This window comes from Bufo bufo, chromosome 5 (genome assembly GCF_905171765.1).
Source record: "Bufo bufo chromosome 5, aBufBuf1.1, whole genome shotgun sequence".
In the NCBI taxonomy this organism is placed as follows: domain Eukaryota; kingdom Metazoa; phylum Chordata; class Amphibia; order Anura; family Bufonidae; genus Bufo; species Bufo bufo.
The window spans coordinates 378,130,778-378,148,720 of NC_053393.1; the positions used below are offsets into that span (position 1 = coordinate 378,130,778).

Genomic DNA, 17,943 nt, shown 5'->3' on the forward strand with positions numbered 1-17,943 from the left:
ATTATTTCTTTTTGAGTTTCTAGGATTGGCTTACTATAATTCTCAGACCATGATTGAAGTACTTTTAGCAAAGCTATGTTCAATATTATAATACACTGACTTTTTTGGTAGTGCATTATTTTCAAAGAATTGCATCCAAAGAGAGATGTAGGGTTCAATTATTGTAGATATATATAGTTATAGGTACTGATTCCCATAGTAAATATAAATAGGCTTTTAAAAAGAGTTCCACCATGGACAACATTTTTTGTGACACACACATTGTTATAATTCGACTCATTTGCTACTTTTTGAGCTGAAGAACGGAATCTAGAGATGTGTGTGCCCCTGTGTTTTGGCTTAGTGTCTGCCATAGCACTGTCATACAATGCACTAAAACAGTATCACACAGTACATAAATAATACTGCGACACAGGGCCCAAATTATGCTATCAAACACATAATACTACCATAAAGTGCATAAAACCACCAAATAAACTGTGTATATAAGCTGCACTTACCCTGTGGAACTCTTGTCCTTTTACCCTTAAAGGGATGGGCTTTGATTGAAGCAATGGTCACTTATGCACCCTGCCAATCTATTCAGTATTTATGAGACTGATGGAAATATCCGTGATCAGTGGTTGCCCCAACAGTGGATAGGTAATTAATGTCCACTGTGGGACAACCCCTTTAAACCCACCCACATTCATCTCTTTTATCATAACTAATTTCCTCCACTCAATTCCCCCATTATATTTAATGTTTCTTGTACTTATGGTTTGTAACCTCATCTGGACAGCACCCTTTTCTATTATTTTGGTACATGTCTGTTCCCTCCTCTCCGCTATGCAATCTTTTTTGCATACTACTGTAATTTAGCACTTTTTCTCTTTTATGTTCATTGTTGCTAGATTTAAAGCACTTGAGGATATGTTGAATATGAAGTCCATAGAGCTACTAAAATGTCAGTAACATTAAGTGACGGGTTTTTTTGTTTTGCAATTTTGCCTAAAGAACTTAGGCTCTTGAGTCCAAATCTGACGTCTATCCCTATGTCATTAAATGCATTTTATTGGCATCGCTTTTTACCTGCTCCTCATCAGTATGCATCCTACATACAGGCACAATTACCGGGACTGCAAGTGAATGAGCAATTTACAATTCTGTAAGATTGGTAGTGACTGCTGATCTGGTAAGCTTCAGAATGATGACTGAGTGACAGGGGAAGGTGAAAATGCTTTAATTGGGTGAGCCTGTATAATATCTGGCCTCCGGATAAAAGACTTCCGCTTCCTGCACTCACAGTGCTTTAGCAATAAAACTGTGAATATACAAGCACAGTGACTTATCACTATCAGGAATTAGAGAGGTTTGCACACAGTCCAGGAGGTATAAAATTTTGAGGTTACAGAAATAACATTGTATAAATTTTAGTAAAACGCCCACCCTGTATTTAAGAAGGGGAGCATGCGGATGTTAGTTTAAAGTAATCACAGCAATAAAAAGCTGATTGTGCACATGGAACCTATAGGAACTTGACGTATGTTAGACATTACCATTTAAAATGCCAGGTCTGGGTGAAAGGATTTGTGAAATCATTCTGAAAAGCTGTTTTATTGAAAAAGATGATTAATTAATTAAATAAATAAATATATATATATATATATATATATATATATATATATATATATATATAGATATAGATTATGTACCATGTTGTAAAGAGAGGTAATATAACATGACTGCCAATTTTTTTTCTCCAAATATAAATCAAGAATGAAATTCTCGGAAATATGTTTTTGTCACCTGCAAACTTTACACCTGCACGTTCAGTTTTATGTGATTTTGATTTGCCAAAAGTGTCCTAAGTTTTTCCAGTCATGTTTGATAACAAACTTCCTAAATCTAAACCACTTTGGGTTCAAAGCTGCAAAACTTAAAAGAAAGGGAAGTATTACAACCCATGTAATCTAAAAGCCTTCCTGTCACGCATGTATTCGTCTTATTGAAAACACATATGGTGAAACTTAGAGGAAAATTCACTTCATTTTAGTACAAAACCTTCATGCATCAAGTCAAAGCAAAACAGTGTTAACATGAAATCTGAAATGAATTATTAAATCTGAGCATCCGTCATGGCGCAGGCTCTTTCAGTAAAGGTAAACTAGGAAAATGCCGGCACTGTTTTAAGTCACAGTATGATCAATTGATATCACTGTTGGTGCTACAACTATTGCCAATAGAATGTAATTAGTGTTGGGCAAATCGAACTGGAATTCGATCCGAATTTCAGGAAAAATTTGATTCGCCGCAAAGCCGAATTTCCTCGTGCTTCATGGTAGCAAGTTAATTTTCCCTGAATGGCAGTAAAAAATAAAAAATAAAACATACTGACCTCATCCGTTTGAGTGCAAAAAGCTGGTTGACGTCATCACGGGCCGAAAGAGATTTTGCGCTAGATCTTCACTCAAGATGGCAGCGGCCAACTCTTTGCGATCAAAAGGATGAGGGTAAGTATGATTTGATTATTTTTTATTTATTTTACACTGTGTAATTACTGTCAGATGCCCCTATAAGCTATGAACGCAGCATCTGATGGATACAATGAAATGCGCCTTGTGATAAAGTAATTTGTCACAAAACAAATTTTTTTATTTTATTTGGCAAAGCAGCCAAATCAAATGTTTTAAAACTTCGCTCGTCACTAAATGGAATAATAAAATATAATTATAATAATGATATTTATTATGTAATCTCCACTGAAGCTCTAATTTCAATTCATTTTTGTATTCAAAATAGTGTTTATCAAATATTAAAAATGTAGATGTACAGGAGAAATATACTAGATGTCACACAAATGTGTCTCCAATAGAGATGAGTGCGTTGATTCTAAAATTCGTAGACACAATTTTCCAAAAAGTTGTTGTTCTAACGAACCCAAATTTAGTGTGATTTGATCTGGGAGAATAGAGGACAAAGAGAGAGAGACTGACTTTTCCAGGCAATCTGAGCACATCTGATTTGGGTCAAAGTTATTCGGACCCAACTGTTTTTGGCTGGCCAAATCAGACCTGAATCAAATTTTAAGAAAGTCATTATATTGTCATGTTCTGCCTAATGCAAAATTATGCTTTGGCTTTATAGGTTGAGAGTATGGATCTATTTGCATAGCTCAAGTCAGTAAGTAAGCATGGGAAGAGTGTGTACAGGTGCTACACTAATCACTGTTGCACACTATGATACTAGGAGGAAACCATGATGCATTGTGGGGATATGTTGTATCTGTCCTGTGTCGCAGTCTCCCTTCTGGTCCTCTGGGGGCGTGAACGATTGGTTGCTGTACTTACATTGTATGTGTTGTAAATTACTGATTGGTTGTATTTCAAACTCCTGTGGGCAGTACTATGTTTTTAGTTTGTGAATAAAAGAGGCTGTGCGTGAAGTACAGTCAGTTCCTGTTTTATACCTTCATGAAGTCTTGGCTCATGTTTGGCTCATGGGATAACTACACTCTTGGGATTGCTATATCATAATACTCCCCTGAGTATAAGCTCTTGTAAGAGCTTGTTCCTGGTTCCTGTCTCTGGATTTAGGAGAGGTTCACCCACTGGAGCCTTGTCATAGGTCCAGGGTGGGTAGGAGACGGCGAGACCTCCACCAAGCTTTGGCGGTTCGTGGGGTCTGCAGTGCTGACGGTGTCGAGTGGAGTGCTTGGATTCCTCTGGAAGCACTAGGAGCATCTATCAACGGAGGTACCCGGTCGGGGTGCTAGGCGTTTCGTTACATTGGTGGCAGCAGTGGGATGGCGTCCTAGTGTGAGGAGAAGCAGCTCGGAGACACCATTCGTGGAGTATATTGAGGGCAACGCTAGTATCCGTACAGCGCCCCTGGCTACAGCAATATGGATGCCGTTGGTTCCTGCACAGCATTCCATGAGGAAGATCACCCGGATTACAGGGATGCAGAGCGGAAAGGCGTATGGCACCAGGCCCTGGAGGACGTGCAGCGTCGGAGGGGTGAGAGTCTTCCCAGTGAGGAGCAGAGATTGCGAATGCGATTGGCGCTGCGACTACCTCTACTGGGAGAGCAACCATTGACGGAGTGGGTCTCAGAGCTTGAGACACTGGTATGGCAGGAAACCTGGCTGGATGACGCTTACCAAGCACTTTGGTGGGACACAGTACGACAGTCTCCATGTATGGAGGAGTACGCCAAGCCCGAAGGTGAGGAATATAATTGCCCTGGGTTATTGTGGGAGTCTTTTGAAGACATTGAGTTTGGGAGCACAGAAGAGTCTAGATTTTGGGACATTACTGACTACAGGTGGGACTTGCACAATTTGCCTACAACTAGTGGGGTGAGGGCAGATCTGACCTTTCTGATCCAAAGGGAGTGGGAGCTGGAGCAAGATTATCAACAGTTGTTTCGCTCCATTCAAGCCCAGTGCAAGATACAAGACAGTTGGATACCAGGCCCAGACCTGCAGCCCTTCCCCTGGCAAGTCACAGCTGAGGTATCCCCTACTTCCTCACCAACTGTGGAGGTAGGGGACTTCATAGACTGGTACTGGGAGGAACCCCAGTCGGCAGATGGAGATGGGACCGTAGTCACTCCACCGTCCCAACAGGGTGGCTGGGCAGGCGGCCCAGATCCCCAACTGCCACTGGGAGTACAGGGAGAGGAGATTGTCGGTCCCTCATCTCTGCAACAACCAGAATCACTGGTAGTGGAGACAGCCGGTCTCACTACCCAGTGGCAGTATACTCTACAGGGAGAGGAGACAGTTGGTCTCTCTCCCCAGTGGCAGATGGGGTATCCAGAGGAGGGGGTAAGTGATAGCCCCCCTCCACAGCTCTCTCCCAGCCCAATACTGAGGGTAGTGGGTAAGGCTTTAAACCCCACTGACCCCTCTCCAGCAGAAGAGCTTGCATCAGAGCAGAGCGCCGCTGGCCTCTGCCCTAACCATTAGGTTACTACCCAGCAGGAGTTGGCACCATGCACCCCAGCTGAAGCGCTGGCATCAGGGCAGAGCGCCGCTGGCCTCTGCCCTCCCCTATCCTCTTCTCCAGAGCCGGACTTCCCACAGGCTACCCCAGCGGAAGAGCTGGCATCTGGGCAGAGCGCAGTCGGCCTCTGCCAACCAAGTACCTACAGCTCCAAACTAGAGAACCACAAGGAAGCAAGGAGTCGCAGATGCCCACTCAACAGCTGGGGACATACAAAACAGAGCCAGGCCCCAAGATTCAACAGGTCCAGTATTGGGTTGTGGTTGCACTGCCAGACTAACTCAGGTACTGACCGTGAGGTCAGGTATCTGGTTAGTCTTCCCTGGGAGGGGGAGATGTGTGGCGAAACCAACCTCGCCACTGGGTTTTGGAGAGGCCTGTTTAACAGCCTCTTGCCTCAGGATTATGGCCCATACTAACTTTTAAACCCCTGAACCTATTCAAGTGAATTTTGGATAGGTTTGTCCCCAAGTTATACTGTTTAAATTGATGTAAGTTATATGTATGGACAATGTAAACTCACAAAGTTGTAACAATTTATAATAAGTGTAACTTGTCAGCTTGGGAGGAATATGCTGGGTGTGTTTCTATTGTGCCATTGTCCCATTGTGTGTTTAAATGGTGAGTGATGTCTGTCCTGTTGTCTGCACATGTGTATTGGCGATTTCCCTTTGTCCTGAGAGATAATTGGATTGCTCCTCGGTTGTCTCCGGGACAGAGAGGAGGAAACCATGATGCATTGTGGGGATATGTTGTATCTGTCCTGTGTCGCAGTCTCCCTTCTGGTCCTCTGGGGGCGTGAACGATTGGTTGCTGTACTTACATTGTATGTGTTGTAAATTACTGATTGGTTGTATTTCAAACTCCTGTGGGCAGTACTATGTTTTTGGTTTGTGAATAAAAGAGGCTGTGCGTGAAGTACAGTCAGTTCCTGTTTTATACCTTCATGAAGTCTTGGCTCATGTTTGGGGGATGGAATAACTACACTCTTGGGGATTGCTATATCACAATACTCCCCTGAGTATAAGCTCTTGTAAGAGCTTGCTCCTGGTTCCTGTCTCTGGATTTAGGAGAGGTTCACCCACTGGAAGCTGAATCCCGGTCTTGGGTCCAGCGTGGGTGGAGGACGGTGAGACCCCAACCAAGCTGCGGCGGTTCGTGGGGTCTGCAGTGCTGACGGTGTCAAGTGGAGTGCTTAGAGTCCTCTGGAAGCACTCGGAGCACCTATCGACGGAGGTACCCGGTCGTGGTGCTAGGCGTTCCGTTACAATGTTCATTACAAGATCAGAAGTCAATTCGTTCAAAAACATTATTTTAATTCTGTATGGAGCTCTCTCGTGCGCGGTGGCGTATGACGTCACCACGTCGGCAAACGTGATGACGTCATCCAACGGCACACAAGATTTCACGCTGGGTCTTCAAGCAAGATGGCCATGGCAGCCATCTACATTCCCATTATTAGAACACAAATAGCATTTTGCGAGTCTGCAGTGGAACACTGTAAGAAAGTCTCGAACTACCTTCATTTTGAAAGACTTGCACGTGAATGCAGATTTTCTGTATGGAGAATGAATGGGTAAAAGGATAAATGTTAATTCAATAAAAAAAAAGGAAAGATTTTAGTAAAAGTATCTTGAGGGCATCTAGGGAAATTAGTATTTAACACATGTCAGTAAATTCTGATGAAGAACTGATAACATAACTGTTACGATGTCTTTTGATACCACTACTCAAAGCTCTGCAGCAGTAGAAACTCTTTTTCTTTAAGGTATAGAAGCTGTTAAAATGATGAAAGACAGTTAATTTAATCTTTCAATGCATTTGTCACTTATGCTAACTAATATAGTGAATAATAGATGGAATGTCATGATGCAAAAACATATCTCTAAAAGTGGTAGGAAAATAAAATTATGATATGTTAGCTGCTGAAGAGTTCCTACGTACTGTACAGAGAAGAAGACTAATAGTGAATATGAAAATATTGTTGATGTCTTTAAAATGATAATTCGATTTTTGGACTGTAGACAATAACCAAAGTACCTGAAGTAGCTTTAGGCAACCAATACAAGCAAGGCGTATTTACAACTCATGCTGTTTTAGGCACTGAGACTGAACTTGTCCCCCTCAAGGCCGTGTTTAGACATGAGGGAGAATTTATCAATCTCCCATGTCAGTTTTCTGACATACAAAAGTTGCAAACACTGTGTTTCTCTGCCTCCCTCGCCATTTTCCCGAAAAAGAGAGTGGTGAGGGTAGGGAAGGGCATAAAACACGGATCTATGATAAAGTTCCCCCATGCTGCATCTGTTGTATATTTTAGGTATAAATTCCACCAGAAAATCTGCTACAAATTTAAGATACAATGTTACTGGATATTGGCACATTTGACAGCACAGAAATGGTTATTACTGGAGGTACACCTAATTGTGCTATCTAATGTTCCTGCAACACATTTATTGTGCATGCCAGGAAAAGCTCCTGGAGTATGCACAAAGGAGTCCATTTTGCAGTGCACAAATCGCGGATATGCAAAATAAAGGTATCTGCCATGTGCATGCTGCATTTTTCTACTAGAACTAACTATTCTTGTCTGAAAAACGGCCACATGGATGTGGACAATGCACGGATGAGATCCATGTGCGGTATGCATTCTTTGTGAACCCAAAGAAATTACTAAAACTATGGTCGAGTGCAGTGTTACATATTAGTGTTACATATTTTGGGGTATATTTGGGAGGTAGATCGCATGGGTAGATGATGTGTATATTGGAGTGCCTGAGAAATAGATATAGAGGATAAAACTGTAAGAAATGGTATTTGGGGTACAGGAAGATATAGGAGGTGGTTAGCAAGGTTTGGCATTACAAAATGTAGAGTTTAAATTGATAATAGCATGCTAGGTAAAAGGGGAACACTGTTAGGCATATTGGGGTGTAGGAATATGATATGGACAATGGCTGACAAAGAGGTGTGGTGTTAAAACTGTATTAGGTTATGAGGTATATGGGGTAGTAGATAGTAGGGTACTACTGGGTATATTGGGATACAGGATACAGCAAGATATGAAGGTGGGTTGTTGCAATGGAGTCGAAGATATATATAGGTGTGTGCATATATATATATATATATATATATACAGTACAGACCAAATGTTTGGACACACCTTCTCATTCAAAGAGTTTTCTTTATTTTCATGACTATGAAGGCATCAAAACTATGAATTAACACATGTGGAATTATATACATAACAAACAAGTGTGAAACAACTGAAAATATGTCATATTCTAGGTTCTTCAAAGTAGCCACCTTTTGCTCTGATTACTGCTTTGCACACTCTTGGCATTCTCTTGATGAGCTTCAAGAGGTAGTCCCCTGAAATGGTCTTCCAACAGTCTTGAAGGAGTTCCCAGAGATGCTTAGCACTTGTTGGCCTTTTTGCCTTCACTCTGCGGTCCAGCTCACCCCAAACCATCTCGATTGGGTTAAGGTCCGGTGACTGTGGAGGCCAGGTCATCTGGCGCAGCACCCCATCACTCTCCTTCATGGTCAAATAGCCCTTACTTTTAAAGTTTTCCCAATTTTTCGGCTGACTGACTGATCTTCATTTCTTAAAGTAATGATGGCCACTCGTTTTTCTTTACTTAGCTTTTTTCTTGCAATAATACCAATTCTAGCTGTCTATTCAGTAGGACTATCAGCTGTGTATCCACCTGACTTCTCCTCAACGCAACTGATGGTCCCAACCCCATTTATAAGGCAAGAAATCTAACTTATTAAACCTGACAGGGCACACCTGTGAAGTGAAAACCATTTCAGGGGACTACCTCTTGAAGCTCATCAAGAGAATGCCAAGAGTGTGCAAAGCAGTAATCAAAGCAAAAGGTGGCTATTTTGAAGAACCTAGAATATGACATATTTTCAGTTGTTTCACACTTGTTTGTTATGTATATAATTCCACATGTGTTAATTCATAGTTTTGATGCCTTCAGTGTGAATCTACAATTTTCATAGTCATAAAAATAAGGAAAACTCTTTGAATGAGAAGGTGTGTCCAAACTTTTGGTCTGTACTGTATACATAAAGATCTTAAGGTAAGATGGACTATTGATCCTGTGAGCTCAGTGCTATTTATGGGACCAGGGGTGGAGAGTTAAGGTAACCTGGAAGTATAACATCTGTATGACAAAAGAAGGGATAGGGTGTTAGGAGAAAATGCATTGGGGACAGTGAGTGCACTAAATAGTAGAATGCATGCCTGCAGGAGCTGCAGGTACCAGGGTCAGAAACAGAATAAGGGGGTCTAGATAGTGTCATTAGGGGAGCTGGTATTAGGGAATAGAACCCAGGGGCTATAGAAGAAAGTGCAGTGTGGATATCAAGACACAGCGGCTGTAACTATGGTGGCCTGTGGCACCTGGAGGCTCTGACCTATACTGCCTGCACACACACATACACACAGCTACTGACAGCAGTGAAAATGTTTCAGCTGTGGCAGCCAGCACCATATGCCGAGCGGGACATAGCTTCCTGGGCACACTGAGAGTAGACGGTGAGACTGAATAGTGGCACAGTGAGTTAGCTTAGAGGCAGGCAGACATTGGACCAGTAACACTGCAGCTTTTCTCCAATACTTCTGCTACATCCTTGGTGGGCTGGTGGGAGGAGAATAGTGCTTTCCTTTCTCCTCTCCTCTTTGCCTTGTTAACTTCCTGCTGCTGGTCCCGTGCACCTTATCCCCCCCCCCCCCCCCCCCCCCGGGTGAACTGCTTACATGCAGAGGAGAAGTGAAAGTGGGTGAAAATGTAAAAAAATGCTAGGCTCTACCCTAAGCATGGTCCTCCAGTGCCTAATTGAAAATACTACATTGAATGCAAGCATGTTAAGAACATGTCAATACCATGTACATGTGCCCTTCTTGCAGGGGCACACACAGAAATCATAGGACCCAAAGAATAATTTAGAATGAACTCCACCACAAAACTAATATATGTTAATATGAGGTAGTTGGACCATGCATTTTCTGTTCCTTTTCTAAAGCTTCATTTACACACAGTATTTTAATTTCAATGCTGACCATGGCATCTACGTGGTCAGAGACAGTTAATGGGCTTCCTCTCTTACCCCATTGGCCCTTCACAATGCAATTATGGAGTGCAGAGGAGTTGCTTTAGCAGTCTGGGACCTAACAATGTCTCACTTATGACCCATATTCATTGGTACCTACTCTTGATGTCTGTCATGTCTACTAGGGTTCATCACACAAATACTTGCTGATAATTCCTACCAGGTAACTAGTAACTGGTTTACTATATGCCCCATTTTAATCTAGTCTCTTGCCCACAATGGGCTGCCTTCCACTTCTCTATTTTAGGGTAATGAGGCTTGGACCCTTTATTAAAGCTATGTAGCGTACTTCTTAAATTTCCATTATCAGTATTACCTCCTATAATAATTCTGATGTTGAAAACTAATGACCAATATCTCATTGGTGGGGTCCAGCACCCCTGCTGATCAGCTGTTTAAAGAAGCCAGTGACGTCATGTTTATTGGTCACATGGCCTAGGCGCCGCTCAGTCCCTCTAAATGAATAGGACTGAGCTGCAATACAAAACACAGTCGGCATGCTATGGGTGGTGCTGTGCTTGGTAAGCTGCAAAAAGGCTGTGGTGCTCACCAGAGTGCTGCTGCCTCCTCAAAGAGCTCCTTGGTAGGGGTTCCAAGTGTCGGACCTGGGCCAATCTGATATTGATGATATATCCTGAGGATAAGTCATCAATAACATAATTTTGGGAAACATATTTAACTGTTAAGACAAAGGCAGAATATATATTTTTTTACTCTCTATTATTATACATACAGATTTCTGAAACTTATATAAAAAAGGTTATCCTCTCAAACTTCTAATTTTTGCATTGAACCATGCCTTTACCACTGTTTTAGATTTTCCCATGTTATGCTTAATAAAAATCAAAATGTAAAAAAAAAAGTCATGCCAAAGTTCTATAGGAATATAGTATTCGGAGGAGATTGGAAAGTGCAAAAGAAAGATAAATAAGCACTAAGTAAAGGGAGCCCACGTACATAAAAATACATTTATTTTACTGCTGTTATAACTGCGACATACCAATTTATGTACTGTACCTGAAAAATCCCATTCTAATTAAGATTTCCTGTACATTTTTATTAAAAGTGTATTTTTCCCACTTAGAAAAATTGTCCAATAATATATTTTTTCCTGAATGATCATTTTACTGCTAAACCAAATTACAAGTTTAGTTTGTGAATTGCATTATAATGGGAAACTCAGATTCTGACCTAATCATGAAAACATTATCTAATTAAACATGCAAAACTCATTACAATGACAAAATATTAGGTGGCGTCATATTATATTTTATCTGTCCTTTTCAAAATGTTTTTGCAATCTCCACTATTATGTTGTTCAGCAAAATCATGTAGTTAATAGAGTTAATAATTAATTGTGTAACATACATGCAGAGCAATCATATTGAAGACATCTGACTTGTGGGGTAAATTTTATAAAAAATAAAATGTCCAGAATATAGAATATTAGAGAAGAATTCTCTTTGAAACTTAAAATAAACTGTAAATATTAATTGTTTTTCTATAATTCATGAAAAATTTATTTTGCTATTTCTTAATGGTATCTTTTCATGGCAGAATAACTTTGGCAGATTCTTGAATAGCATTTCTGCATTGTTTTACAGCCACTTTCATATTTTGAAAGCTCCTTCGATTATTTTATAGGTTTAACTCATTCCCACCCAGTGCTGCAATAGTAAATTGCAGAAACTACATAGTACCTGCAAGCCAGCATACAATTTCAGAGCAGGGAAGGCATGGGCTCTGGAGCTATACCGGCACCATCAACACCTAACCAAGATCCTGGTCATTTAACCCCTCAGATTCCATAGTCAGTGCAGGAGGGAGAGTTACACTAACAGACATAGTATATGGCAGTTTAGCTGTTTACTAGTGATCAGATGATCACATGTTCAAGTCCTCTATTGGAAAATATGAAAAAAAAAAATCCAAAAATATTTTTATTTCATGTAAAAAAAATAATAATAATTATACACAATTGATATCACCAAATCCAGTAAGGGCTAATAATAAAATAAGCACATTATTTTGCACATTAATACATAATAGTTTAAATTATGCACAAGAAGAAAAGCATATAAAAATATATAATATATTGATATCATTTTAATCACACTGACCCACAGAATAAAGCTGTTATGTCATGTATGCCACATAGTGGATGCCATCAAAAACCAATGGTGGAAATAAAACATTAATAAAAGTTATATATACCCCAAAATGTTGCATTTGAAAAATACTTGGCCGAAACAAAAATATGCTCTCAGGTGACTATTTCAATGGAAATGTTATCCCTTTTGAAATGAGAAAATAAAAAAATAAAAAACTATTATCGTGTCCTGAAGTCAAAATCAGTCCACAAGGTTAAGGGGTTTATCCAAGATCTATAACCCTTCCCCCCTCATATGCCTTGGTCCCTCACAGAGCTTGTATTTGCCTTGCTCCCTGGCACCCATGTCACTTCTCATACCTGCAGTTGGAGGGGAGCAAGGTAAGTACAACCTCTGTGAGGGGCCCTGGCATATGGGGGCATTATAGATCTTGAATAACCCCTTTAAGGATTCTTCCCATTGCCAGTTTAAAATATTTTTTACTTATGAGAAAGCTCTTTTAAACATAGAATTGTTCCTCAAGGGAGTTGTAAACACTCATTGAGTACATGAAAAGAGAACTTAAAAAAAAAAAGTAAAGGGATAAAGGAAAATGGTGCAGTTAGCAAAACTCTATTAGTTGAGGGGGTTAGTTGAAAAATGATTTTGCAATAGCCCATAACACATTTTTGGCCTGTATGTCATACCATAACTTACATCTGCTTAGACGGCCTCCAGTTCTCTCTGACGTGAATGACCCATATCACCTCTTTCTATGCTGTCCCTGGATAGATTATTTTCTGCATGCACTGAGCTGTATATGAACCTGTAGAGCACAAGTGCAAAAGGGGAAATGCTTCACAGTGGGCGTAAGTTATGGTATGACTGAAGTATGTCAAACCAAAAATAGATTAGGGGCTAAATTGTATTACAAATTGCCAACTTCTTTAAAAAAAAAAAAGAGCTAAAAGGACATTTTTGGATAGTACTTAGTGTTGCAGATCTGTACAAGTAATGTATTCTCTCCTTCTACCCCTGTACATAATCTAATCTATCTCATGGACACACTCAACTAGGACTTGTTTTACAAGATGAGTATTAACCTAAGTACTCTTGGAGGAGCCAGAGTACCAAGAGGAAATGCATGCACATGGAGAATGTACAGCCTGCAAGCAGATGCTTTAAGGCCTCATTACACATAAGAATAGTCATTGTAATTAATTTGTTTCCATGTGATCATAACAATTAAGTGTCCAAATAGAACAATGACAAATGATGAATTATGATTAGTGGTGATGGTAAAATTTGCTTGTTTATCAAAATAAAAATAACTATACATATATATGGCTATGGTTGGACTTGCATTTCAAAATGGTGACATCAGTACAATGTTTTTAGGGGTGCAATTTTTTATTATACTCAGAATAATGTTGGAAGTCACCCGTTGATTTCTTTGCTACGTGACAAGTCCGTGCTCTACTATGCTACTAATCAATCAACATAATCTTGGTATATAAGTGGTGCATCATCTGGTTAATATCAATCTACAGTACATCAGATCAGGTAGATAGACCCAATGATTTGATAACATATAAGTAACATAGTACATAAGGCCGAAAAAAGACATTTGTCCATCCAGTTCGGCCTGTTATCCTGCAAGTTGATCCAGAGGAAGGCCAAAAACCCTGTGAGGTAGAAGCCAATTTTCTCCACTTTAGGGGAATAAAAAATTCCTTCCCGACTCCAATCAGGCAATCAGAATAACTCCCTGGATCAACGACCCCTCTCTAGTAGCTATAGCCTGTAATATTATTAAGCTCCAGAAATACGTCCAGGCCCCTCTTGAATTCTTTTATTGTACTCACCATATCACAAATGAATTGTATAAGATGAATAAATAACCAGCAATGTACTGTGAGATGTAGTAAACTATCCTACCTTTCTTCTCTCTCCATTGATACCTCGCCATTGTTCAGCCTTTCGTACAATATGGCTTAATTCTTGATTAGAGATCTCCAGATCATAAGGAACATGGCAGACTTCTTCATCACAAGTAATGCGCTGAAATACATCCAGTATCCAACTTTCCTTGTGTATCCTATAAAAGGAACACTTTAATGAGAACTAAATATTATGTTTAATATTTATAGAAAATTAGTTATTTTAGAATATATCTATATTTCATCAGTACTATGTCATTGAATATTAAACTTAAAATGTTGTCCTTCTGTAGCAGTGATCTCAGAGAGGTAAAAGTTCTCAATAGGAGAACAAAGTAATCTCAGTTTGTGAGAATACAGGGAAGTGTTTATTTGTAATGTAATCTTCATAACAATGGTAGATAGGGGACTGGAATGACCGACAGAATGACAGCTCTACTGTTCTCTTGATACGGATGTAGCAGGGTTAACACACATGCTTTATGAGAGTAGGTCTATGTAAAGGTGCTACCAGAGGACTAGTGCATTGATTAGTATAATGTGAGATGCCCTGATCTGCCACACTACTGGGACAGTATAGGGGAGATGGAGTGCTCTATTAACGTTCTCACCCCTCACTTCTCTCTGGTCTGACTGATGCACTGAGAGAGTGTTAAATGAGATTCCCCGCCATGCTAAAAGTCCAGACATGCAGGAACCTAAAGACTTTAGACAGGAACTACTATACATTGAGTGACTTTATTTAAAAAAAAATACATAGAATATTCACAGATGGCAATTTGTGATTTTTAAATAAAGAACATGTCCCTTTAAATAAATAGAGATGCCCATTTGGTAATATAAATTTTGAACAAATCAAATTTATATTGTACATAAAGAACATATTGCATTTTGTTTTACTGCAAGACATACCTGACTATAAAGAACAAGAACAAGGTTTAGACAACAGAAAATAAGGAACATTTATTTTCTACTTATTAACCCTTCCCTGGTGAGATAATAAAGTGGACAGTTTTACTAACTTTAGTGTTTAGCGTACAGCTATGAACCTCAATGTGTTATCTGCTGATTATTGAAACAAAAAGCAATGGTGCATGTGGTCACCTCATTGAGTGTATATATCCAAGTACATGTGCCTCCTGTCATTGCTCTGTAGTGTCCTGCCATGCTTGTTCTGCTAGAGTATTTTTTATATATATTTTTTACTCTCCATGATATTATAAAAATACACACACACAGCTGTGCAGTATTCATATTATACATAGCACTGACAAACACACCTCTGCTACACAGCAAACATACACACACGCACCGCTGCTCCACACACTCCTGACAAACACAGCTGACATATATACATGGTTCTGCTGCATATGCAGTACCCCAGGACAAGAGGGTATCTGCAAATTGTTCATTTCAGTATTCTTCTTCTTGGCGTTGGCTCCCCCCCACTTGTGAGGACCTTTAGCTGCAGTTAATTAGAGCTATCATTTCCTTTCACTGCAGCTTGGAGACCTTCAAGATGGAGAGAGTTGTGTTCCTAACAGTCCTATCCATGATTGCTCACTGCCTGCACTGATCACAAAGATCCGTGACCAGCGTGGGGAGAGAGAAGCATGCAGATACACACATCTCTCACTGATCCAGAAAAGCTCTGTATGATCGCTCTGCCAGATCATTAAGGAAGCAATCAGGGAGGTCTGACACTGCTAGATCACCCTAACTACAGACTATAAGACAGACGCATGTTTTAGGAACATATTGTTTTTGCTAAAAAGAGCATCTTATAAAACAAAAGATACGGTAATTAAGAGAAAATGGAACAAATGTGTTTCAAAGCTGTTTTATATTCTAAATAAAATGGATTCATCACAAAATTCACTAAAAATCTTCAACAAAACAAATCCAAAGTTTTGGCAATTGCTTCAGACAAATCGAGCAAAGGGGCGCATGCCATCTTACATTTGAAAATTAGCACACTAGTGAGGAAAGCAGGGCAGGGGAGATGAAGACGGAGGATTTCATGACCCAGGGGGCCTGGTCGTTGGGCTTGCACACAATGCTTCGCAGTTACCCTGACAGCCAATAAAGAGGAAGGATATTGGCTGGCCTATTAGGCTATATGTTAGCTCTGAAGCATATACGCCACATAGCAGCCACTAATATCTGCTATGTTTCTGACATACCAATTTTACACACAAGCCAGCCATTTTAGCATCTTGCAGGGACTTTGTAGGGATTGTGAAAAAGATTTAGTTAGATTAAATTACTAGTAGAAAGTTAGCTTTTATCATTAGGGACAGATTAGAGGCAGTTAGACTACTATACAGTCAGGTCTATAAGTATTGGGACATTGACACTATTCTAACATGTTTTGCTCTATTCACCACCACAATGGATTTGAAATGAAACAAACAAGATGAGCTTTAAATGCAGACTGTCAGCTTCAAATCAGGTGAACTGTGTAGGAATTACAACAGTTTGCATATGTGCCTCCCACTTGTTAAGGGACCAAAAGTAATGGGACAATTGGTTTCTCAGCTGTTCCATGGCCAGGTGTGTGTTATTACCTCATTATCCCAATTACAATGAGCAGATAAAAGGTGATGGAAAGCAACTGTGGTGGATGACCGAAGAATTCTTTCCCTGGCGAAGAAAACACCCTTCACAACAGTTGGCCAGATCAAGAACACTCTCCAAGAGGTAGGTGTATGTGTGTCAAAGTCAACAATCAAGAGAAGACTTCAACAGAGTGAATACAGAGGGTTGACCACAAGATGTAAACCATTGGTGAGCCTCAACAACAGGAAGTCCAGATTAGAGTTTGCCAAACGACATCTAAAAAAGCCTTCACAGTTCTGGAACAACATCCTATGGACAGATGAGACCAAGATAAACTTGTACCAGAGTGATGGGAAGAGAAGAGTATGTAGATTGAAAGGAACTGCTCATGATCCTAAGCATACCACCTCATCAGTGAAGCATGGTGGTGGTAGTGTCATGGTGTGGGCATATATGGCTGCCAATGGAACTGGTTCTCTTGTATTTATTGATGATGTGACTGCTGATAAAAGCAGCAGGATGAATTCTGAAGTGTTTCGGGCAATATTATCTGCTCATATTCAGCCAAATGCTTCAGAACTCATTGGACGGCACTTCAGAGTGCAGATGGACACTCACCCAAAGCATACTGCAAAAGCAACCAAAGAGTTTTTTAAGGGAAAGAAGTGGAATGTTATGCAATGGCCAAGTCAATCACTTGACCTGAATCCGATGGAGCATTCATTTCACTTGCTGAAGACAAAACTGAAGGGAAAAACAAGCAAGAAGGGAAGAACAAGTAGGAACTGAAGACAGTTGCAGTAGAGGCCTGGCAGAGCATCACCAGGGATGAAACCCAGCGTCTGGTGATGTCTATGCGTTCCAGACTTCAGGCTGTAATTGACTGCAAAGGATTTTCAACCAAGTATTAAAAAGTGAAAGTTTGATTTATGATTATTATTCTGTCCCATTACTTTTGGTCCCTTAACAAGTGGGTCTGCAGTTAAAGCACATCTTGTTCAAATCCACTGTGGTGGTGTATAGAGCCAAAAACTTTAGAATTGTGTCCGTGTCCCAATATTTATGGACCTGACTGTATGTCTGTAGTGAGCGCTGGAGCTGTTCATAATATCATGTGTTGCACTACACATGAGCTTTTAGAGAGACAGTATGTCACGGATGTATAGGGGAGAATACCAAAAGACAACAAGATGGAAGGGAAAAGACACTAGGCCTCACCGCTAGGGAAGGAAAAGGGTCACC

The 17,943-nt window shown here is 40.2% G+C and overlaps 1 protein-coding gene across 1 annotated transcript in view; it reads right to left on the reverse strand.

The window, feature by feature from the left end:
• Nucleotides 1-17,943, reverse strand: part of LOC121002532 — a 283,486-nt gene that overhangs the window by 123,412 nt on the left and 142,131 nt on the right. The window contains exon 9 of the mRNA XM_040433977.1: nucleotides 14,141-14,300. Within this exon, the coding sequence (XP_040289911.1) occupies nucleotides 14,141-14,300 (160 nt within the window). The remainder of the gene's footprint in view (nucleotides 1-14,140; nucleotides 14,301-17,943) is intronic.